Source organism: Pongo abelii, chromosome 16, assembly GCF_028885655.2.
Source record: "Pongo abelii isolate AG06213 chromosome 16, NHGRI_mPonAbe1-v2.0_pri, whole genome shotgun sequence".
Taxonomy (NCBI): domain Eukaryota; kingdom Metazoa; phylum Chordata; class Mammalia; order Primates; family Hominidae; genus Pongo; species Pongo abelii.
Genome location: NC_072001.2, coordinates 69,001,136 through 69,026,511, shown reverse-complemented (window position 1 = coordinate 69,026,511; position 25,376 = coordinate 69,001,136). Strand labels below are relative to the sequence as shown.

The following is a 25,376-nucleotide window of genomic DNA, read 5'->3' as shown; positions in this document are numbered from 1 at the left end:
GCCCAAAGTCCTGGAAGGGGCTGCAAGGTACCCCAGCAATCACCAAGTCCAGACCTTCCTTGGACAGTGGGGCCCAGAGTGGGGAGGAGCAGCCTGTGTCCACACAGGAAGTAGACCCTAGCCTGGCCTGTGGTTCCAAGGCCCCTCTGTCTTGGAAAGGCAAGGATCACCTTGTCCCTACCACTTCAGCATGAAGATACGGAGCAGGGAGACAGCTCTGGTGCAGGGTCTTACTAGTCTTCATCCCATGCTCAGCAAAAAAAAAAGAGACAGAAGACAGGTCTGGTTCCTGCTGCACCCCTTGTCCCCACCCAGCAGCAACTCTCATGACTGGAAATCCTGTTTCTCTAGGCTGCCCAGCAGCATTTTTTGGGAAGGACTGTGGGCGCGTATGCCAGTGTCAGAATGGCGCCAGCTGTGACCACATCAGTGGCAAGTGCACCTGCCGCACAGGCTTCACCGGGCAACACTGTGAGCAGAGTAAGCTGTCCTGACCCCTGATCCTGGGTGATGCTGCTGGGCCCCAGCCTCCTGCAGAGGATGCCTCCCGCTTCAAGGTCCACTCACTCAGGGCTCTGTACCCCTTGGTCCCTTGACTTTGGGGACAACTTCCAAGGAAAAATGCTGAGGAAGGTCATGCCTACATTATTGTTTGAAGAATTTCTCCCTTCAGTTGGGTGGGGGGGGGGGGGGGTGCAGCAGGCATTTAGAGCAGAGGTCATAGCAGGTAATGAGAGAATAGTGAGAGGCAGGATTTTTTTTTATTATTCTTTAAAGTCCCTATGGCACTCAGATTAGGGCATGGCAGGTGGAAGATACTGCTTAAATGTGTTGCACGAGGAGGAAGTAGGGGTGAGTGGGCCCTGCTCTCTCCTCCTCTGTCCCTGTGTCCCCCACTCAGTGCTATAAATGCTCCTCAACAGGAGCTAAGGGAATAGGCTTCACTCAGTGGGAGGCAGAACAGGCTTATTGCCATAGCTGTCTAAACATGGAATGGGAGGGGTGGAGAGTGAGTGGGTCCTCTACCCTCTTTGTGCCACACAGGATGTGCCCCAGGAACCTTTGGCTATGGGTGTCAGCAGCTATGTGAGTGCATGAACAACTCCACCTGTGACCATGTCACCGGCACCTGTTACTGCAGCCCTGGCTTCAAAGGAATCAGGTGTGACCAAGGTAATACACAGGTGGCAGAGCCCCTGGACTCTGTGGAAAGGGCCCCATGGAAGCTCTAGGGAGATTCCAACTCGAATAGCTGGATTTGATGACACTTCCCTTTATTCACATTTGTGAGGACAACAGGAATAGGGTGGGCTGGAGAGGCTCCAAGTGCTGGAGAGGCATAAGGAGCAGGCAGCCTCTCAGTCACAGCCTCCCTAGGCTCACCCTTGGCAAGTTTCCCATGAGCCAAGCAAGGGTAGCCACAAGCTAGTACTATGGAAAGGCCACCAGACCAAGTTAGAATATCTGCCAAGTTCTAGTTCTGCCTTACCCACTAGGTGTCCTTGGGTAGGCTATTTGATTTTCCTAGGCCTGTTACTCCACATGCAAAGTGGGAAGAGTAGATTAATCGTCTTCCGCCATGACACAAGGTTACTCTGAAGGCCGAGGAGCCCAAAGGGGCTCAACCTTGGTTCTAGCACTACAGTCGGACGACACCTCATAGGGCCTAAAGGGGATGGAGTCCCAGGGTCCAGTTGTTGAGAATCAAGTTGAGACAGTATGAGTAAGAGACTCAGCACGGTGCCTGGCCCATAAATGAACACTCCAATAAATGTTGGCTTTGTTATATAAAAGCCTTTATAACGTGCTACAAACATGTTGGTTCTAGATGGGGGATGAAAATGGGCTCTCAATTATTCACATTACAGAAAAGGAGCCAAAAGACAGATTTCCATTGCATTCTGAGGATAAATCACTGAGAACGATATTGCAGCACATTTACCTCCCTAGTGATGTTGGCCAGCTCAGTTCAGCCAGCAGCCAACAGTCAAGGAGAAGTCTAGACACTGTGGGCCTGGCAGGACAGCCTACTAGACTAAGCATCAGCATGGAGGGTGGGGGCAGCCCTCACATATATAACCAAGAGGGGTCCTGCGGGCAGTAATCCTGGAAATAACAGCACAGTACTTAGAGCTTTCCTTGCCAGTCTATCACTTGGTGTTCACAACGACTGGGGAGGGTGGGGTTATTGTCCCCATGTTACAAATGAGCAAACCAGAGACTCTGAGCCACACAATTAGGAAGCAGGGAGAGGAGCTGTGTTCAATTTTTCCTGACTCCGCCAATTGCAGGTTATGTAATCTTGGGCACATGACCTAACCTTTTGATAAACTGGTTTTTTCATCTGTGAAAGGAAAATACTAATCCCTTCAGAGGGCTGAAGAGTAAATGAATTAATATCTGTTAACTCATTTTTGGAACAGAGTAAAATAATAAATATTTATTGTTTCACATCCACAGTCACAACTGCTCCTTGTCATGACCCTGGGACTCCATCCCCTTTAGGGATGAAGGCACAGTGAGGGCTGGGGGTAGTCATGTAGGGACTGAGGAATCGGGCCAAAGCCAGAACCAGGTCTCCTACAGGCATCTGAACCCAGGCCCAGGAGACCTGAAGCGCAAGAAGGCCAGCCCCAGGCTCAGGCCCTCCCTCTGCCCGCAGCTGCCCTCATGATGGAGGAGCTGAATCCCTACACCAAGATCAGCCCAGCACTGGGTGCAGAGCGGCACTCAGTGGGTGCTGTCACAGGCATCATGCTCCTGTTATTCCTCATTGTGGTGCTGCTGGGCCTATTTGCCTGGCATCGGCGGCGGCAGAAAGAGAAGGGCCGAGACCTGGCTCCCCGTGTCTCCTACACACCTGCCATAAGGATGACCAGCACCGACTACTCCCTCTCAGGTAAGGGCCATGCTCCTGGCCTCCCTCCTCTTCCCCTCCACAACACATACCCCAGGAATGGTTGTGCCTGTAGGGTTGGCTGCTGTGGCTGAATGTGGAAGCTCAGTCTCCCCTAGAGTGACAGTGGGGATGGGGAGCAGGAGCCTACCTAGAAAAGATATCTGGGGTTCCAAGGGAAAATTGTTTCCTGAGTCCCTAGCTCTGAGCAGCTATGGTTGGGAGCCTCCTGCCATTTTCCCAGAGCTTCCCTATCCTTCTCACCAGCCTTCGGCCTCAGGAGCACCCACACTAACCAGTCACTTTCCTAAGTGCTCCAGGGGACCATCTCCCCAACCCGATGCCTGTACCACCTCAGGAGGCTAGACCTTGGAGCCCAGTGCCCAGAGCTTGTCCATTTCTGTTTCCCTGGTGAAGGCCTCAGGACAACCCTCCTTCCCAGTTCCCAGTTAGGAGGGTCCTATTAGTACAGTGGAAGGGGATAGTACCTGACTTAGGGGAGGTCTGAAAGTTTAGATAATGCCCTTCTGGCAAGTGTGCCAGAGCCCATTGCATCCATGAATGTGGTTAACAGCTCCAATAGGCATTTTATTTGGGAGTCTGAGTGGTGTCAAGGTGGGGCTGCTGGGCGATATCCTTCCTTTCCCCTGAACCCTGGACTGCTGCCTCGGAAATAAGAAAGGTTTTTTGCTTCATATTGGCTGAACAGTAGAGGCCAAAATGCTCTGAAATTGCCCTATAGTCCTGGGCTATGCGAGGCTGAGCCTGTCTGGGTGAGCACAAGGTGACAGCTCTCTCCAGGTGGCTCCATGGCACGTGGCTCATGGCTCATCTGCAGCCTCCTGCATCTTGTGCTTAGAAAACCCAGATCACTTCAGCCCATTCCTGCTAAGTGTTGCCTTCTGTATGTCCAGCTTCATGCTAGGCACTGCAGGATAGACGGAGGCAGGCCAGTGCACACCATGCCTTCAAGGAGCTCCTGGTCTACATGCCACACTACAGCCAAAGCAGACATCCACCACACAGATTTGGGGATTTTCTTCTATGACTATACTGAGAAGGTTGGCTAGGGTTTCCTATGCCATTCCTCTGGTATTCCCCAGCTCTATGGAGAGGTTCTGGAATCCTTAGGAGGGAAGAGCGGAGTCAGGAGTGAGGTTCTCTTTATGATCTCATTACCAGGATGTGACCCTAGAAGGAAGCAGGCGAGTCTAGCCCTAAATAGGGATTCAGGGACATGTAAGGCTATCAAACATGCCCCATCCAGGCTCCAGTTGATAGTGCCTCCCCTTGGCACAGGTGAGCCTATCTTGCATTCTGCATGCTGCAGGGAGGGCCAGCGTAAGGGAAGGAGCAAATCAGGCTCTCCAGATTTCAGTAGGGGTAGTGGATGCCAGGAAGCTTGGGGGATGGTGTACTTGCCTGTTTGTCTTTGCAGGGCTCTCTCAAGGCTCCCAGCGCAAGCATTAATACTGGGGGTATCTCATGCCAGGGGCAGGGGTATGATGGTATGTGGCACCTTGTTCTCTTCCCAGATTTGTCTCAAAGTAGCAGCCATGCCCACTGCTTTTCCAATTCCAGCTACCACGCACTGGCATGTGGGGGGCCTGCCACCAGCCAGGCCAGCACTCTGGACAGGAACAGCCCCACCAAGGTACCGGGCCCCTGATTCCCCAGCCCCCACTCACTGCCCTCTCATTTAACCCTCACCTCTGCCCAGGAAGGAACTGCACTCCCCACCAACATGGAGGGTCCATGTAGAACTGAGCACCAATACATTAAAAGCAACCCTGCGATCCGTGGTACACGTAAACACTCTGTGAGGCAGGTAATGGAGCCAGCATGTTATGTGGAGCCAAGTGCCGTGTAACCAACCCACAGCATCACTCAGTATAACATATACCCCTGCACCCCGTGTGTAACCAACTGGTACCAAGTCATGTAATCATGTATTAGCTTTATCACCTATAATCATGTAGACACTTTTGCCACGTCAACACATAATCAAAACACTAGACCACCTCGTAGGCCGGGCACAGTGGCTCACACCTGTAATCCCTGCACTTTGAGAGGCCGAGGCAGGCGGATAACAAGGTCGAGATATTGAGACCATCCTGGCCAAGATGGTGAAACCTCATCTCTACTAAAAATACAAAAAATTAGCTGGGTGTGGTGGCATACACCTGTAGTCCCAGCTACTTGGGAGGCTGAGGCAGGAGGATCGCTTGAATCCGGGAGGTGGAGGCTGCCCTGAGCTGAGATCACGCCACTGCACTCCAGCCTGACGACACAGCAAGACTCCACCTCAAAAAAAAAAAAAAGCAACAACAACAACTAGACCACCTACCACAAATCACTGCAGTATGCTACCAACACAATGTGTGCAGGTGGTGTATTATAGAGTAACTACTGTTATTCAGATAACCACCTAACAATGTTTCTTTTATCTGAACATATCCATTTCATCAGTACCCACTCATAACCGTTTGTTGCAATCTGAATCAACAAGGGATGTGGAACCCAAACTTCAGCCATAGCCAATGTTCTGTGGACAGTGAGTTCTGTAGGTCTTCATGGCAGGTGTGCACCCTTCTGGACAGGACCTTCCCTGACAGCTTCCAGCATAACCCTGGCTGTTGGCAAGATGTCCTCTTACAGTCACAGGCCCTTGGGCAAGGATGTCTCAACACCTATGTGTAGATAATACATAGGGAGCTCCCTTAATGTGCCCGGACCCATACCAGGCAGAGTGGGAAACAAGTGAGGAAGAACAGCCCCCAAGGACAGGTCTGAGAGGCTCATGCTGCATACCTCTGGACACCCACCTGTGCCCATAGACACAAAACAGTAGGGAGCGGGGCCATGGTGGGAGTGGGACTCTCAGGACTCCTAGCTTCCCACAATATCCATTCAGGGACAAAAGCATGGCTTTCACAGTCCAGGGCTATGCCCTAGAGATCTAGGAGTCCTTTCTTCCCTGTCTGTCCCATGGAGAATGACCATCAGCCTACAGACCTGGTCCAGCAATAGTAACATAGATACTATACAGCCTCAAGGGCAACCACTATCAAGCCAACACCCCAAGGCCACTCTCAGCCTCCACCCTCTTTTGGTAAGGGGCTGGAATTACTGCAGAGTAGCCAACTTGGTGACCCTCTGGGTCACCTCAGCCCAGGGGCCCAGAGTGGCTCTCTGTGGTTAAGGACCACTCAGTCTAACAGACAGGGCATCTGCAGCAGAGGCAGGCAGCTGTGATGACATGGAAAGGACATGGCACTGGGAACTGAGACCTGAGTTCCAGACACAGCTTTGTCACTGACTCGTGCATGTTCACGAGCAAGGCACACAAGTCAGGACTCAGGTCGCCATCTGTGAAATGAGGATAACCATCCTTGCCTCATATGAAGGGCAGCTGTGAAAACGCAGAGAAAGGAAGGACTACAATATAAGCCTCAAGACACTCTGTTCTGAAGCTTTCCTTTGGTCACAGGAAAAGGAAAATCTCACATTCAGCCCCAATCAGGATCAGGTGGCAGAGGTGACAGTGATATTGCAGGCAGCCTCAAGACTTCCCTCTGTGCTGGAGATGGCCTCATGTTGCAGCTAAGACATCACCAGAGGCCCCTCTCCTAAAGCTCAGCTCCACCCCCCCAGCTAATCTGCTTCCTCTGTCAGGGCCAGCTTGGCTCAAGCTACCCCAGGAGGCCTGGGAACCCTACAACTTCAGCCCAACAGCTGGGGTGGGGTATGTTCTGTTCCCACTGGCATCAACCACACCATGGTGGCCTGTCATGGAACACCTAGCTCGCACTTTCTCTCAACGGCCTAGGACCCAGGTGGGTCAGGATTATTACAGAGTGCGTGCACTGAAGCTACGCAAAGTGAAGACTGGGGAGGGGTACCTGGGGCACTAGATATTAACTGGCTCTCCTACTCTCCAAACAGCTCAGTAACAAGTCCCTTGACAGAGACACGGCAGGCTGGACCCCCTACAGCTATGTGAACGTGTTAGGTCAGTAGTGGTTTGAGTCTGGTCCCCACCATCACGTCCCACCCTATTCTTCTTCTTCCATATTGAGAGGCACCCAGCTTGAAGGGAAAGGGTTATGAGTCCTGAACATGGTTTCCCCCAGGGAGAAATTTTGGCTCTCACAAGCAGATGAAGCCCAAGAATCCCTTTCCATTACTATATTAGGGCTAAGTCCCTCCTATGACCCAGGAACCATAAGGGAGAAAACCAGGGCCAGGATATAGGGATTCCGGATGGAAGCAAAAGACACACTCACCATCTGGATAGGAACCTCTGCTTGACCCAGGCCCTACCAAGGTGCTCCTTTCAAGGGCTTCTTCCCCCTGCCTCCTCCCTGGTGGAGGAGCACTAATTCCTGCAGAGGGAGGGAAGGAGGGAGGGAAGGACACGGGAAACAAGGCAGATGACCTTGGCTCTAGCATAGCCCCTGGCCCCGCTGGCCCTGGCCCCTCTGGATGCTATACACAGAGGCCCCCAGAGGCCCCCAAGTCCTCCCAGCCTGCCTCACCCTGACCCTGGCCCACTTGTGTACTTGCTACCCCCTTTCCCTGCCATATCAGGGCCCTGGGAATAATGGCTCCTCCCTGTCATTCCTCTCACTAGACTCCCATTTCCAGATCAGTGCCCTGGAGGCCAGGTACCCGCCCGAGGACTTCTACATTGAACTTAGACACCTCAGCCGCCCCGCTGAGCCACACTCACCAGGTCAGACCCCAGCCCTACCCTCCACCCCCTCATGCCAGACCAGACCCAGCACCTGCCCTAATCCCCATCCCTGCACCTTGACCCCCACCCTATGGTCCCAGAACTCTCCCTTTTAAGCCCTCTTCCCTCCCAACATGTCTACCAGCTCAATCCCCTATCTAAAGATGGAAACCTGTCTGGATCTTCCCCATCACCCGTTCTGTTCCCATAGTGAACAGTGGATGTGGACAAACGGGCTACTTAGGGTGGAGAAGATACAACAAAACTGCCCTCCCTGCAGGCCACAAAATACAACCCTACACCATTCAAAAATGACTTGGAGATGGCGACATCTTTGGGGTTCTCTGGGCCCTGTTGGAGCGGGTAACAGGGAGTTAGCTCTCTGGCCAATAAAGTCCAATGTCTCCCAGAGACTCCAGAAACCCCAGTGGCCCAAGCCAAGCTTTCTCAGATCACAGGGTAGGGTTGTCAAACAGGGATCTGGAGAGGCTGGGGCAGGATGTATCAACCAACATCATCTGTACTCATGTATTGAGTACAGCCTGGGCTGAAACCTGGTGGCTTGGGAGACACACACACAAGGGACTTGGAAAGTTAGCCCTGAGATGGGAACGTGTGGGTAGGAGTTACAGAAGGTATCATGGGAATAAGTGCAATTAATGAACAGAGAATGTGGCCTCCCTACAATGTGGCTCCTCTGGGGCACCCTGGGGCAGGGCCTTGGTATACCAGACAACTCTAGGCCTGACCTCAGGATCTAGGTGGCTTCTAGAACTCTAGGGAAACTGAGCTGCTCTACCAATCCCTGCAGGTCCCTGGGTCCAGTAACACTAGGAAGGGTGAAGGTTCTGAATTCATCTGCCCACTGAGCAGGCATGGGCTGCATGGACCCTGGGCCTATACTCAGGAGGCTGTGTTATTAGCTGTGGGTCCCCTGGACAGTATCTAGGGCATTTAATAACCCCAGTAACTAAAATCTCTCCCATTCCAGCATATACACACACACACAGCCCCATCACCACCACCCTGTATCTCTTTCTACAAGGGAGCATCCTCTGAGCTAGGCCAGATTTCTCCCTGCTTTACAGATCTCACTCTTCAACTAGTGTAGCCTGAGCATCATGCGCTGGCATTTGTCTTACATCCAGGCAGGCTGGTGTCCAATGAGAGAGAATACTTGGAGATCTGGGCTCTAACTGTAACTCAGCTTCTCACTTGCTAGTGTGGTTTTGGACAAGTCACTGTTGCTCTTTGGGCCTGTTCCCTGTTCTGTGAAAAGGAAAAGTTAATACCCTAGCCACCTTCCCTCAGGGAGGGCAAAGGAAGCCCTTGTCTGGCATAAAGTGCTGAACTAATGCCAGCATATAGGCAGTTGCAGGCATGATTCAGGCATGATTCTGAAGGACACAGGTACCTATACGCCTTTCAGAAAAAACAGCAAATTTGAGGCCGAGTACAGTGGCTCACGTCTGTAATCCCAGCACTTTGGGAGGCTGAGGAAGGCAGATCACGTGAGGTCAGGAGTTCAAGACCAGCCTGGCCAACATGGTAAAACCCCATCTGTTAAAAATACAAAAAAATCAGCTGGGAGTGGTGGCGCATGCCTGTAGTCCCAGCTACTCAGGAGGCTGAGACAGGAGAATCGATTGAACCTGGAAGGTGGAGGTTGTAGTGAACAGAGATTGCACCACTGCACTCCAGCCTGGGTGACACAGCGAGGCTCCATCTCAAAAAAAAAAAGAAAAATAGCAAACTTGAAAGAAAAACTTGGGCCCGGTTCTGCCATATCTCTCAGTAATATGTGGAAGGTAGGTAGATGGGAGTAGACTCTTTCAAATTCAACATGGGAACTCTATGTAGAGGAGCTATAGCAACAGGATAGTCTTCAGTGTCAGAAACTGGGAAGAGTCAAGGAGAGTCAAACTGTATTTTAGTTTAGTAAGTACTTGCTGCAGGCCTTGCTTGGTGCTGTGTCCTCAGTTAAAAGCTAGAAGAAAAAATTGCTCTGACTTTGAGCCAGAGTCATTACTGTCCCAACCTAGAAATGCCAAACAATTTCTTTTCTGGGATCACCAGCAGCAAAGAACCCAAGCTTAGTCCCTGAAGTCTCTGGCTGAGGCTCAGGGCCATCATGCATTGTTGGAGCCTAGGAAAAAACTGACAGCCAAAAGGTAGAAAGAAATCCTTGGGGCTGAAAACACTGGTAATACTTTTCAAAAACAATTCTATATTATGTGCAAATGGCCCACCCCAAAAAATGAGTAACTAAGAAAACTGGCTATGGGAGGGAATGTCTGTACATCCTACAAAGATGACTAATCAAGAACCTCAGCCACCTGTCTCCCTCTCTTTCTCTCTGGCTACCCTCAGAAAAGACTTGGATCCAGGAGAGGACAGACAGGACCAGAGCTGAGAGGTGATAAGTACTGTCTTCAAACCCATGCCAAATTCCAACAGAACTGTGATTTGTAATGTCATACAACTTTCCCTCAAGCCAAGAACTGGTTCTGCTTCATTCCTTATCCTATACCCTTGGAGCCTGGAGTTTCACCTGCAGGGAATGGCATCAGAAAGGCCTTTTATTACTTCCTGAAAGACATTTAAAGGGAAGGAGTGCTGAATATGCTTATGAGTCTTTTAAGAATTCCTATAATCAAAACAATTTCAGGTGGATTAAACCCAGAATCATTTATCAAAACAATTTCAGGTAGATTAAACCCCCAGAGTCATTTTCTAGCAATAAACAACTATTTATTTTCTGGGTAGGGGAAAAGGGGGGGAAAAGCAAGAAAAAAAGAAGAACACAAGCAGTCTAAGTAAACCTCACCCCCATATTTTCTTTCCTTACATGTTATTTTTACACAGGTGCTTGTGGAATGGATAGACGTCAGAACACATACATTATGGACAAAGGCTTCAAAGGTAGAGTATCCAATCCTGCTGTCTTATTACAGAGGGCTTAGCAAGATAAAGAGTGCAGATCTGAAATGGCCAGGAATTCCACTTGAGAGAAACTGTGTGTGCCTGCCCCCTACAGAAGGTTAAAAGACCACAGGGCCTGGGGCTGCTGGGTAGCTGTGCCCAGGAGGAGCAATCATAATGAATTCATCTTTCGATTTCAGTTGCACCTGCTTAGCAAATGCTTGTGGGTTTTTTATAGATGCCAACTAAATGTCTTCGGAAATGTAAAGCGTCATTATCCAACCAATTAGTACGAGTTAAATTGATTATAAAATCTGAAATAAAGTTGATCTACCTGCCCCAGAGGCCTCCTGTCGTTGCACTAGCAAGGAATGCCACCCTGCACCTGCTGGCTTTCTGGGGGCACAAGGAATGAAAATGATACGCAGTGTTAATTAATATTGTATGGTACTCCAACCTCAAGAGATCTCTGCCTCCAAGAGCAGAGAAGCCAAGACAAATCCCTAACACATGGGAACTGCAAGTTGGATTATCCCTCTAGGAAGTCTACAGGTGAAACCGAAGATGAAAGGTCAGGTCCTGCCCTAGGTTTAAATGCCAGAATGTGTGAAATAGGGGGCTTTGGAACTCTGTCACTTGCCACTCTGTTGCTCATTAACTGTGACCTTAGACTGTGAGCTTTCCAAGGCTCAGTTTCCTCAACTGCAAGGTTGGAATAATTTTGCCTGTCCTATTGTCTAATGCCTGTCCTACTGTCTAACTAAAGGTTATCATGAGTAACCAATAAAATCACAGATGGGAAGTGTTTTTGCATACTGTAAAGGTGGTACTAATGTAATGAGGCTATTCTTTTGTCTAGGAGGTCTATTTAAAACAGCTTAAGGCCGGGCACAGTGGCTCACACCTGTGATCTCAGCACTTTGAGAGGCCGAGGCAGGTGGATCACTTAAGGTCAGGAGTTCAAGACCAGCCTGGCCAACATGGCAAAACCCTGTCTCTACTAAACATACAAAAATTAGCCGGACATGGTGGCACACACCTGTAATCCCAGCTACTTGGGAGACTGAGGCACAAGAATTGCTTGAACCCGGGAGGCAAAGGTTGCAGTGAACCCAGATCGCGCCACGGCACTCCAGCCTGGGCAACAGAACAAGACTCTGTCTCAAAAAAAAGCGCTTAAGCCAAACAGATATGACAGCAAAGGTCCCAATGCATATCCTAAATCTAACAGTATACCAGAATCACCTGGAAAGCTTATTAAAAATACAGATGTTCACACCCCATTCCTCAAAACTCTGATGCAGATCTAGAGTGGGGCCCTGGAATCTGCATGTGTGAGGAGCACCCTCAGGGTATCCTTATGCAGCTTATTCCCCAAACACTGGTCTAGACTGACCCAGATGTCCCTGATTACCGTTCTAGTCTTTCAGACCTAGCTTTACATACACCAAGACACAACCATTCCCTAACCAAGAACAGCTAGTCGTCTAGTCTTTTGGGGAGATGATTAGATGTGGGGTGAGCTCAGGGTAGGGGGTGGTGGTTAAGTACTGCATTCTGAACAAGAGAGCGATAAGGCTGAGTCACTATCGGCCTTTGTTAGGATATACACAGCCCAAGAGAACTGTCTGAGGACAAAAGGTCATCCCCCAGCCAGCCAACAGACATTACTCCCTTGGAAGCATTATTTTGGCAATTTTCTGTGTGTTTCAACTTAAACCATCCAAATGAGGAATAGTAGGTAAGGCTGAAAACAAAGAACAGTTCTATTTCATGACTATGACCTGGCACCTCAGTTTCTTTCACAAAAAGGTATGAGGATTGGGCAGAAAGATCTCTAAGGAAGGGCCTTTCTAGCTCAAGACCACGCATGACTCAAACATGAATAAACTCGGGACCAGAAACCTCAATAACTGAACACACAACTTTCCTATGCACTGTGTTGTCCTGTACATTGTGATTAGGGTGGTTACTTTCAGATTCGCAATCATACATGTAAAACAAAGCTCAGGAAAGCAGTGTCTCTGCCTCAGCATACATTTCATTCCTATTTTGTAGAATCATATATCTGACCTCTGAGTGCAGGAGAGGGCTTGGCAGGCAGCCAGCCAGCCAGATCTTATTTTACCACTCTGGCTACAATCATCCTTTAAAAAGAAAAGAGAGCTATGTAAGCAAATGTACCAGCAGGTGTTGGGGACCAATACATCAGAATAAGAGAACTGAAAAAGAGGAAAATATAATGTCACAGTTCAGAACTTTATAGCAATACTTACCAAAACATGGAATAAATCCCACTAATTGGCTAACGCCCCCCGAAATAAACATTTAATAAGCTAGTCTGTAGCACAAATGAAACTAGTTCCTAAAACTACTGGGCCAAACCAAATCAGAACTACTAAGAATTAAGTCTCAGTGTTCTCTGAACTCAGTGAGAAAAAGCCCTAGCCTAGGAGTTAAGGAATGTGGGTTGTAGTCCTAGTTCTTGCTGTATGGTGCTGACTAGTTCACAGCACCGTTTTCTGGGTCTTGGTTTCTTCCACTATAAAGCGATGGGGCTGTACTAGCAGCATCTCTAAGGCCCTCTCAAGCTCTGACATTCCAAAAGCCTTAGTCAATGCCTGCCCTTTCCCCTGTTACTTACTGAAGAACTCCACTCACTGTCATCCTGGAGGTTAAGGGAGACCACTTACACTGCTCAATACCCTTCTATTTCCCCTTCTCCCCCCAGCACAATGATTCTGCAACAAACTGCCTCGTGTTCAATTCCTTGTCAGCCATTTCAAATTGCTATTCTCCATCGCCTTTATGATGCTGGAATCCTTGAGCCCACTGTTGCTGCCACTTTCCCCACCTGTGTGCTCCTTCCCATCTAACTTCCAAGTCTCTCTTTGCATAAACTTGGGCTCTCAGGTAGTTAGGAGCCCAATGACATCCTGAAGATTACTTTTTAAAGCCAGTGTTCTGACCCCAAGACCTCCTCCTCCTATCTCTCAATCAAGAGAAGGATGCTAATTTATGGCCCAGGAAGAGAAGAGGCAGTGTGGCCTTCTATTAATAGTAGCAAGCCAAGAAGCAAGAGATGGATATTCGGTGCCTGGGTTTTTCCCTGACAGTTAAGTTGGGCCTTAGTGGAGGTTAGCATGCCCCTAGAAGCCAAGCTGGGCTCAGATCCCACACACAAGGTGGCCCTGGAAAGTCACTGCCTCTCTCTGGATTTGATGCTCCCTTTATAAAATGAAAATGTTTAGTTCATCTCAGAAGCCCCCTCTGTCTCTGATAGTATATGACTATGTGGGGAAGCAGGAACCAGATGAGAGCAAATGCCAGGGCATTACAGGACCAAGCTACCAATCCTGATGCAAATGACAAGCCTTGGAGGAGTGACTCCCTGAGCTTGGGTAGCCTGGGTTGATGCTTCCTCTTTCTTTGCAAAATGCCCTGAAGGGCTGGGACTGGGGCAGGGGTGGGGCTATAAAAGGATGAGGAAGTATCCAAGAGCAGCTGGTTATTCTTCCACTCAACCCTGCCCTCCCCTCTTGCAGGCAGGTGGATGACTCAGCTGGAGAACAAAGTGGCTTCCTGAGGTGTTTCCAGCTTGCCCAGCCCTTCCCCATTCTCCAGTCCCAGCAGAGATGGGGTACGGATGAGTCCATAATTCAACACCCTTTTCTCACCACCCAGCCAACACACACATGCACTGCTCCATCCTCTGCCCCTGTATGGAAGATACTTCCCCCTGAGCTTAGCCCCTCCCCAAAAACATCAACTTCTCTTTTATCCATTTAGGATCATCCCCTGCTCCAGAGCCAACAATTGATTCCCCAAAACTTTAAAGTAGCCCTGACTTTTCTGGTGAAAATGAGAAGAGGCACTATCAACTGGCTGAGGTTCTTTTAGGCATTGAACTTCAAGGCTCTCCTACTGCCCTAACTCAGTCATGGGATATCCACAAAAAACTTAAGAGCTTAGCCTTTTTCTCTCAGCTGGGCTTGGCCCCATAGATGAAAGACACTCCTTGTTAAGGGTAAAGTGGAGCTGCTGCAGATAGAGTTTGCCTTTAGAGATATGGACAGGAGCCCTGGATAACAAGACGTGTAGTGAGGGAAAACATCTTGATTGGTATCAAGAGAAGACAGGGGTTGAGTCCTGACTAAACTATTTACTAACATTAGGAATTATACTAGCAAATTTTCTGAGCTTCAGATTCCTCATTCTAAAGTAGAAAAAACAGTCCTTTCTTCCCAGCCCTATTCACGATGTAACAAGTTTCAAATGACCTAATTGGAATGAAGACTACACATGCTACATAAAGTGGTTATTCCTCACATGTTAGAAAATATGCAGTTGAGGCAGCTGCAATAGCCTTTCTTTAAATACTACTAGTCCTCAGCTTCCAAACCAGAAGCTCTGCGCCTTATTGCCTTACTCCTTGGCTGGTGAGTTCAGAGTAAGGTGGAGCTGCTGCAGATGCAGTTTGCCTTTAGAGATAAGGACAGGAGCACTGGATCTTGATTGGTATCAATCAAGAGACGATAGGGGTTGAGTCCTGACTAAACTACTTACTAACATTAGGAATTATACTAGCAAATTTTCTGAGCTTCAGATTCCTCATTCTAAAGTAGTAATAGTTCTTTCTGCCCAGCCCTATTCACTATGTAACAAGTTTCAAATGACCTAATTGGAATGAAGACTATAAGTGCTACATAAAGTGGTTATTCATCACGTTAGAAAATATGCAGTTGAGGCAGCTGCAACAGCCTTTCTTTAAATACTACTAGTCCTCAGCTTCCAAACCAGAAGCTCTGTGCCTTATTGCCTTATTGCCTTACTGCTTGGCTAGTGAGTTCAGAGAACCCAAAGTGGGACAGATGGGCCATGCTGGGGTTCTTGGACTTACCACCACTTCCTTGTACTAAAGAACTAAGTACCCTCTAAGGGGCAAATGTATGTGGCTTGGGCAGGTCACAGTCAAGGGCCCAAGCAGCTATGTAGAAATGAAGTCGCCTGTGCACATGGGGTCTCCGTACACAGATGTGCCATCCTTGTCGACATCTAATAAAAATATATATGAAGTTGGTAGGTGTCTCAAATAAGTAACTTAGTGAAATCAGGGCAACAGTACAGCATTTGAAGTAAAAGTCAACCAGCATCCGGGCCTATCTGGCCTCCCTTTAGGCCTTGCTGGTGCTAGCTGAGATCGTTCAGTGTCTCGCAAGGATGTTTTCTCCTTCTCTCTAGAGTCATATGCTAAAGAGGCCACAATCTTAAGACGTGACTAAAGCCAACATCCCTCTCTACTTCTGGGCTAAATTGTGATGGAAAATGCTGAGCCTGGTTCTACAGAGTTTGTTCTGCTACTGATAAGCAGTGTGATCCTGAGGAAGTCAATTTCCACTCTAAATCTCATAAGCAATGACTTCCTCAATAAGCAATAAGAGGAGGAGAGAGATAATTATTGCTCTACCTATACCACAGAGTGTTGTGTGAACACGTGAAGGAACTAATGGGTGAACATATTTTTGTACAAGATTGAGGAAATACTACCTGCTGAAACAAACATCAACAGAATGGACATCTACTTTAACAGAAAAGTAAATCCTCTTCCAACCAGTTGCCTTTTATGGGAGATAAGACTACTTGTGGTGGCACACATCTAGCTACTTCGGCCATATGGAGTGTTCTGCTTTCAGGGTCCCAAGGTACATCTAAGTCATCCATTGAGTTACATTATCACTTTCACTTTTTACCATTTTCATTACTCTCACAAATTGGAGACAGCATAAATAGCAGTCCAAAATGTAAACTGTGGTAGTTCTAGTGACAGATCATCCAAGAATTTCACCATCTGCTACCTTTCACAGAAATTTAGTGCTGAGACGCCTTTTAGGTCACTTCTATCAACTCAAGCAACTCAGTGCTTGTGTCTAGATCCCTTGTCTAGCAGAGCCTCACAGATGAAGGGCAGAGCTGCTAGATTAGAGTTTACTGCTCTTTCCAGGCAAATCCTGCCTTGCATGGGACTATCTGCAGGAGGCAGTGATCTTCCCCAAAAGGAGAATGGTACAGAGGCTGAAAGAGGGAATCCCCTTTCCTTCCGTAACTCCCAGTCACTAAAGAACCCTTCTTCCTCCAGTGAAGCTACAGTACCTCATTTCATATTTGGAAACCAGCCTGCATCCTTTTGTACTCTGAAGTCTTGGGGATGGTACAACTATACAACTGACAGGTGGCAGGAGAGGAAGCATGAGCTCTAGTATCAGAAAGATACTGCTGAAATAGATCTCAGTCAGCATTGACAAGAACAGGGGTAAGCAAGCCAAGAACACATTACAGGCTTGCTAGAAAACAGGAACTTTCCAAAGGCTAGCTTAAGACTGACATGCTTTTTACACCTCAATTATACTTCAGTCTACCCTATTCTGATGAGCTCCTGGAGGGCAGGGATACTGCTAAGAGTCTGCCACTTATAGGCTGTCAAATTGCTGACATCTGTGCTAAAACATGCATGCCTACTTCTTCTGAACCTAAGCTTCTCAGTCATCGAAAACAATTCAAGCCAGGTGTGGTGGCACGTACCGATAATACCAGCTACTCAGGAGGCTGAGGCGGGAGAATCACTTAAGCCCAGGAGTTTGAGACCAGCCTAGGCAACATCTCAAAAAAGAAGAATTCACAAGAATATCATCACAGAAAATGCACAGGCCAAGGAGTCCAAAGGCATGGATTCAAGTCTTGGCACTGCCATTTACTAGCTGTGTGACTTTAGCTAAGTCACTTCATATCTCTGAGCCTTTATCTCATAAAATGCAACTATCAGCAATCCTTGCAGGAATTTACAAAAATTAAATACATGTCAAAGCATATTATGCATATCTTGAATTAATACCCAACTACTAAAAACAAAAATGTTCCTATCCTCCAAAAACATAAGTTTCTTTGGAAAAAGAACTCTGCCTACCTGGGAGAGCACTTCTCAGCACATTTAATAAGTAAATAAATCTTGGATTATCCTGGCTTTTCCAGCCCTAAGATCCTGAAGGCACATAAACTCAACTGCAGTCTGCTTCTGATATTAACATGAAGACTTGTATTCTTGCTTGTCCTAAGAAATGTCTCTTGCCTTGCAGATTACATGAAAGAATCCGTGTGCAGTTCTAGTACTTGTTCCTTGAATAGCAGTGAAAACCCTTACGCCACAATTAAGGACCCACCCATCCTCACCTGCAAGCTTCCAGAAAGCAGCTATGTAGAAATGAAGTCGCCTGTGCACATGGGGTCTCCGTACACAGATGTGCCATCCTTGTCGACATCTAATAAAAATATATATGAAGTTGGTAGGTGTCTCAAATAAGTAACTTAGTGAAATCAGGGCAATAGTGCAGCATTTGAAGTAAAAGCAAGCCCTCTCCACTCACCCCATCTCGACCACACATCCTCCTTTTGTTGCTTTTAAAGGCATCTCTAAGGTGAACTGTCTTTCCTAGGACTACCCTGCTAGCTAATGCAGGAAGTCAAATTATTGTACCAACTCTGCTTTAAAAAACACCAGGAACTAATATGAAACAAATACTGGGGGTGGGAAATGGGCACACACACACACACACACACACACACACACTCTTCAACTGATTGTTGATACAAATCTCATTTTAAAAAAGAAAGCAATCAGAGACATTGACAAGCCTCTAAATCACCTTCTACCTTCTCCCAGTTTATGTCCCTGGGCTCACTGATAAGACTCCTACCTCTAGGATATTTTAAATCCTTTGGTGTTGACGAGAGGCTTGGATGCTGACAGCACATTCGCTTAGTTTTCCATCTCCTGAGCAAGCCTCAGTCCTAACCCTCATGTATTTGTCATAGATTTATAAATCCCTAGCTCCTTTCCCCAAGTTAAGTAGAACTCTCTTCCTCTCCAACAAGGCAACCAAAGCTAATCTGTTCTCTGAACTCATTTCTTAGAGCCCACAGTCAGTGTGGTCCAAGAAGGTTGCGGTCATAACTCCAGCTATATCCAGAATGCATACGACCTACCTAGGAACAGCCATATTCCTGGTCATTATGACCTCCTCCCAGTAAGACAGAGCCCTGCCAATGGGCCGTCCCAGGACAAGCAATCTTAAGAGGGATAAGCTTCTCTCTTGCAGTGTGCTCTACTGAATATTCTGACTCTGAAAGAAGACAATCCCTTGACTTGAAGTAATGGTACAGACTGGCTCCAGCTGCATGTTAGTTATTACGTTCACCTGGAACTAAAGAAGAGCGTCCAGGTGGGACTGGGATTAATTGTTCAAGGAATTGTGTTCTCTAAAGGCAAATCCTATCACCCACTCAGCCCCAAATGCCCTGGAGTATATGATTTTTAAAACATTTTAAGATATAGCTACTCATCAACATCAGCTAAATATAGCTGATATATATATATATTTATCTGAAACGTGATATTTTAAAAACATGTAGGTTTAGCAAACCTTCCTAGGACAAAAAGGAGACTGGGGAGGGAAGAGGATTACTTTAAAGCACCTGAAACGTATATGTACTTTTGGTTGCTGTTACCATCAACATCTGTTTTATTACCGAAGACAATTAGTACATAGACATGAACTGTTCTTAAACAGAACAGTCTTAAAATATCTGTACATATATGTCTGGTCCATCAAATTACAACAGCCAAGATTACAGAATCTATATAGTCTAATGCTGACAACTTCCATTTTAAAAAACAAGACTTTACTTTCTTCTGCCCCCTAAGTGATAGGTTTAAACACACACAGACACACAGACACACACACACGTTTCCCAAGTGCAGCAGTGTCTCCTTCAGTCTACAACAAGATTCCTAGGGCAGCTTTATCAGATTTTGCCCATTCAAAGTTCAAGGACATTACAAGTTAGTCCTGGCTTTGTCATATCTACTTAGTCCATCCAACACCTGAATCATTCCATGTAAAACAGAGCTCTAAGATGATCCTTTAAGTAGGCAGTCATAGACTGGTCGGGATTAAGTATCCCTAAAGACGGCTAGTTGGCCTCCTCGTTTTATTTGGTCAGTATCCCTTGACTCAAAAGAGTACTTGCTTTCAAGTTCTTCATAAATCTTGAGATTGACGTAGTATGAAACCTAAAAGTGTACAAGAAATTGGACAAATGTGGATACAGCAAGTTTACACTGCTTAAAGTACATTATGCTTTTTGATAGAACTAAATGAAATGATCAAAAAAAGAATGGACTGTAACCAGTTGCTGTAACGTGATGTAAAAATGTTACTGTAAACAGCATGAGGATATGAAGTCCTTCCACCTTCTATCTTAAAACTACTACTTACTGAGTTAGCCCAATATGCATTACAATGAGCTAATTAATGCTCCAGATCCCAGTATTCAGATGTGTCTATACCTTCCACTATGAACACAGATAAACTGAGGGTCAGATAAGTCCAAATGAAGTCAACTCCCAAGCCCTAAAGAGAACCTTCTCACAAGAATTAAAAACCAAAAGGGCAAACCTAGGAAGCTAACGGCTACTCCTGTACCACTCTATTCACTGGTACAGTCCAGCCAGTAAAAGACACTTCCAAAAAGATATACAGAAGAGGAACTAAATGACTGCAAAGCTGGAATACTGCTACAGGAAGTATGAGAGTTCTGAAACCCTTGGTAGAAATTGGAAGCCTGCCATGGAACACAATACCTTGGGCAATAATCAGAAAAAGCAAAAAAATAAATAAATGAGTACATCTCCCCTTCCCACATCACTCAAGGCATAAGCAAATTCTACTGTTAGAGGAAAATATATAATACTTACACGAATGCTGCATGTGTGCATGGGAGCAACCGATTAGCAATAGTAAATTTACTTTCCAAAAAAGCCTTATTAAAATATAAATATTAGAAAATTACTTTGTAGACCCAAGTAAATATTTCTCATACATATGTAGAAAGAAATATAGGTAAGCAGCTTACCTCAGTATTTCAGGGCAGCAAGTGTTTGTGAAGCAAGGATGAAGCAGCACAAAGATGTCAGATCAGCAAGGAGAAACTTCAACTCAATGCCAGGTTTTCTCTTCTTCCCTTACCCTGCATGTATAATAACTGCTACCTGGCAAACTGCAAACAAGCAGCATCACTCAAGTTTGAAGTTTCGCCCCTTTTGTCAACTACCCTCTGGGCAAAGGTATTCAGCAAGAGGTGGAATGGCTAGGCACTGAATCAAGAGATTTCAATGTTACTCTGGTCAAGTTAGTTGCCCTCTCTGGGCTCCTTTTTTTTCTATGCATAAAAAGGGGAGAAGCAGAGAGTGGGAAGATAGCTTTACTAACCCTTCAGCTCTAGCATTCCATGACTTTTTAAGGAAATGTAATACAAGTCAAACCAGGCAATAGAGAGGAGAAGGGAAAGGCAGAGGGTGTGATTATGGTGACAATAGCTGCCTTCCCCTATCAAAGAGTTATCAGTAAAAGACATTTCAATCTTACAAAGCAACTGTTAGAAACTTCTGTCTAACACCATCACAAACAGGTTCATGGTCAACCTAAACATGTGCACTGTTCATTTTATGGGTGGCTTTGAAAGATCTGTTCAATTATTTTTCAGAAACTAAATTTTCAAAAAATTAATATGTGTACAATTAAAATGAATGAAAGAAAAACCATTATTGTACAGTGGTATTAATGAGACTATGAAATGGCAATACTTTTTTAAATCACAGATTTGTAATATATATGTTCACTGTGCAGAGGGATTGTACCTTGTACAAAATAAAACAAATTTCTCAAACTAATTTAACAAGAATGCCTACTGTTGTGTTGCAAATGGAAAACGTGTTTATAATCTACACCTTAAGTTTAAGGGTAGAACTAACCTACATCCTGCTTGGGCACTTTAAACAGCTGGAAGAATGAAAATTATTCTAGTAGATGCTTGAAAATAAGTGAAAAACTTGTATCAAATTTTTGACAGAAGAGTCTCTTTCTTTAAAGTAATAAATGTGAGCACCATATTTTTATTCATGTTCAAAACTTATTTAAAAATCTCGGGGCCGGGCACGGTGGCTCATGCCTGTAATCCCAGCACTTTGGGAGGCCGAGGCGGGCAGATCACGAGGTCAGGAGATCGAGACCATCCTGGCTAACACAGTGAAACCCCGTCTCTACTAAAAATACAAAAAAAAAATTAGCCGGGCCTGGTGGTGGGCGCCTGTAGTCCCAGCTACTCAGGAGGCTGAGGCAGGAGAATGGCGTGAACCTGGGAGGTGTAGCTTGCAGTGAGCCAAGATCGCGCCACTGCACTCCAGCCTGGGCGACAGAGCGAGACTCCGTCTCAAAAAAAAAAAAAATCTCATATACATTCAGTATACTAAAATTAGAGGGTTTCTCGGCTTTCACAAATATTTGGACTCAAAGACAACTATTACAGTTTGTGCTCAGCTCCAGAGGCACAAAGGTACTTATATGGAATGAATAAGGGCCAGTGTAAGGGCCACTTCATTTCTATAATGCAATGAATAGCTTTCCACTAGTAGAAGTTATCATCCAGTATAGTTACTATGGGTATTATCTGTTTTACAAACTTTAAAGACATAAACTTGTGATCAAACTGGTAAAGAAGCAACAGGATTAATTTTGTAATAAAATACAGATGCTAAAATATGGCTGACTTGAGTTCATTCAAATAAGTTTAAAATTCCTCCTTCATAGTTCCAAAGGTTTGTATATAATCCTCATATGTATATAACCCTCACATTCTGAAGACCCATTCAGAAGAGATTACTAATAGGTAATTCTCAAGAGCTATGAGTTGACATCTCAGTTAAAGACAAAACATAATCAAGAGTTTTAAGACTAAAAAAGATATTTACTGACAGTAGTGTAAGATTATGCATTACAAGTTTCAGAATATTACTCAATACTATGAATGATAACCAATGGCCAATTGCTGCAAGTTGTGCACTCAAGAATGACACATTAGCCATTCATTTAACCAGAGGGAAGAAAGAAGAGGCCCATTTAATCAATATGCAGCAACAGGAGATGGAAAATCTTTCTATGAAGGGATGGATACATAGGGGGTTCATTGTACTTTTATACTTTTGTATAATAATTACATATAAGTATGTATACAATTGTAATATATAATTCTGTATAATTTTTAATAAAAAACTTTAAAATTTGAATAGTAATTCTCATAGCTCCCCAGGCTACACCAGAATGAACCCTAAGATTAGCCCTCTCACTCTTTTAGAAGGCCCTCCCTAATTGTCCTGACATGGAATTGTCAAGGGGAGGGGGAGATAGATACTATGAATGTAAATACAGACTGAGTATCCAAAATGCTTGGAAACAGAAGTGTTTCAAATTTGGGATTTTTTCAAATTTTGCAATATCTGCATATACATAATGAGCTATCTCTGGGATGGGACCCAAGTTTAAACATGCAATTCATTTTACATTTCATATATACCTTGTACACATAGCCAAAAGGTAATTTTATACAATATTTTTAATAATTTGATGCATGAAATAAAGTTTGTGTGTATTGAACCATCAGAAAGCAAAGGTGTCACTGTCTCAGCCACCCATGTGGACAATCTGTGGTGGTTTGCAACACCATCATTCGTGACTGTGAATTTCTATGCTACCAATAAGCAATTCATTTTCTTACACTTATTCACACATTCACACTAGTATTTAAAAAATATGATGTATCATTAATACAATGAAAAAGAATGCTTTCAGGGTAACTAAGCAGCACAGTAGCATCACCAGAGTATCTGTACCAGAAGTTAAACAACCACCACCACCACCAAGAGCTGGCTTTCAGTCTCCACCTACGATGCTGTTTTGATTGAAAGGTTACTGTACACCTCTACGGGAACACTGAATAAACTGTGTGTGGCGTGCCTGCGTTTTGACTGTGACCTGTCATCTGAGGTCAGGTGTGAAATTTTCCATTTGTGACATCATGTTAGTGCTCACGTTTCCAATTTTAGAGCATTTTGAATTTTTGGATTAGGGATGCTCAACCTGTATGAAAAAAGCATGTTCCCTGCCCTTGTGGATCTTACAATGTAGTGATTACCAAAGGCGAGAGATAAATAGAGAGCCCTGGTGATTAGTGGGGTGCTGATTATGTATTTTCTTCCCTGGGCTTGCAGAGCTAGAAAGACTAGACAATGCTCTAATCCAAACCCACAGAAAGTGGAAGCTCTGGTCTTTAGCTTCAGTTGTCAGATTCCCTCCTCATTCCACCTTCTGCTTCCCAAGCCACTGTCCAGCCTAGCAGATGGCCCTCCAGATCCTTGGGTAAGAGAAAGCATGGGGACTGTACAAAGTACGGTCCTGTTATTTAGGCATCCACTCTAATGTAAACCAAAACTAGTAACTGAGGACCCCAACTGCCTCCTCCAGAATTGGTTTCACATCAAAGATAGCCTATGGAAAGTGTTGCTTCTTGGGGCTTCCCAGACTGTCCCGTCTCAGGCATGATCTACAGTATTCTTCGGCCCATATGATGAAAGACTTTGGCACAGAGGCTAGTACAATGGTCAGCAACTTCTTAAAAGATATGACAAGGAACGGTACCAGTTCCCTAGAAATACTTGAGAAAATGGTATGCTGAGAGATTAGAGGTTGTCAACAGGGGGACCGGTGCTAAAAACAGTACATTATTCATTGGGATGAGAGTTAAAAAGATCTGAGATTTTGTGGTTTGGAGCAAGGTTAAGTTCCACTGACTCAAACATAGTAAAGGAATCCTGTTGGCTGCTAATTCTCACTACCATCACTGGTACTGGTAACATAGTTAGCCAATATACATAACATTTTGTGCTCACACCCGTGTCAGGAACTATCCTATAATTAATGTCAAAGAACTGAATTTAAATAATGTTTTGACTATTGATAATTAGATCACTATATCAACAACCCTAAAATACCATGTATATCATGTACGTGCACACATAAACCTGTACACTTGGATTTAATCACTGGTTCTACTGGATAGCTAGCCTGTGGTTTGATCTACCTTCTTGTAGATTCCTACTAAAGAAATAATTTTTTAAAAATTAAACACAAAATGTTTTTAAAAGTTCTCTCCCAGACATGAGTATATTTTAAAGTACATATTAAAAGCCAGCAGTTTTTTTTTTTTAACAGCAAAAGCCATAAAACAAGCAGTTCTCAATTTACAGTTAATATAGCAGCCCATCAAGTGCTCCTCTCCCTTAGCATATATATGGTACTTTGATGCATATTGTTGATATTGACAGTCATTTTGCAAATAAATGTTCTGAAAGCTTTCATCTTATTTAAAGGAGTAAACATGGAAATAAAGGCACCATTTTAATCAGGTTATTGTGATAAGACGAAAAACATTCCACAAAGTGTATACCTCATTTTGACTTCTCTATTAAATTTAAACTTGAGTTAGAATGTTAATAATTTGGCTTTAATTGAAGAGAGTGAGTTCAGAGAATTACAGAGTTCGAGTTGGGATGAATCCCCAGAATTTATTTAATCTGGTACCCTCATTAATTGGAAGAATGTGAGGCTCAAAAATGAAATGACCACAAGAGCCATGACTAGAATCTCTTCGTTACTCAGTCCAGTGCTCTATCATAACAGCTACTTTCACTCTTCTAACCCACAGTTTACCATGTTTTCTAATACATGCTAGTATATTGCCTAGTACACAACATCCTTTCAAATATTCTTTCTTTATTCTCCAATTCACTTTTCAGGAGAACAGATAACCTCAATCATATTGATTCTCAGCCTAATGGTTTCGCTTACATAAATTGTAATGACATTAGCATTTTGTATA

At 45.2% G+C, this 25,376-nt stretch overlaps 1 protein-coding gene across 8 annotated transcripts in view; it reads left to right on the top strand.

The window, feature by feature from the left end:
• MEGF11 (multiple EGF like domains 11) overlaps positions 1-19,609 on the top strand; it is a 374,950-nt gene extending 355,341 nt beyond the window's left edge. For 3 of the 8 annotated variants that reach the window (XM_054532820.2, XM_024232600.3, XM_054532821.2), the window contains 6 exons: positions 352-480; positions 1,045-1,173; positions 2,663-2,899; positions 10,497-10,553; positions 17,684-17,890; positions 18,519-19,609. In XM_054532820.2, the coding sequence (XP_054388795.1) occupies positions 352-480; positions 1,045-1,173; positions 2,663-2,899; positions 10,497-10,553; positions 17,684-17,890; positions 18,519-18,679 (920 nt within the window). In that variant the 3' untranslated portion in view covers positions 18,680-19,609. Of the gene's footprint in view, positions 1-351; positions 481-1,044; positions 1,174-2,662; positions 2,900-4,431; positions 4,551-6,841; positions 6,909-7,529; positions 7,632-10,001; positions 10,048-10,496; positions 13,009-17,683; positions 17,891-18,518 lie in introns of those variants that run through there. The other 5 variants (XM_054532818.2, XM_063716174.1, XM_063716175.1 and 2 more) reach the window with 4 other exon arrangements.
• Positions 19,610-25,376: the final 5,767 nt, after the last annotated feature.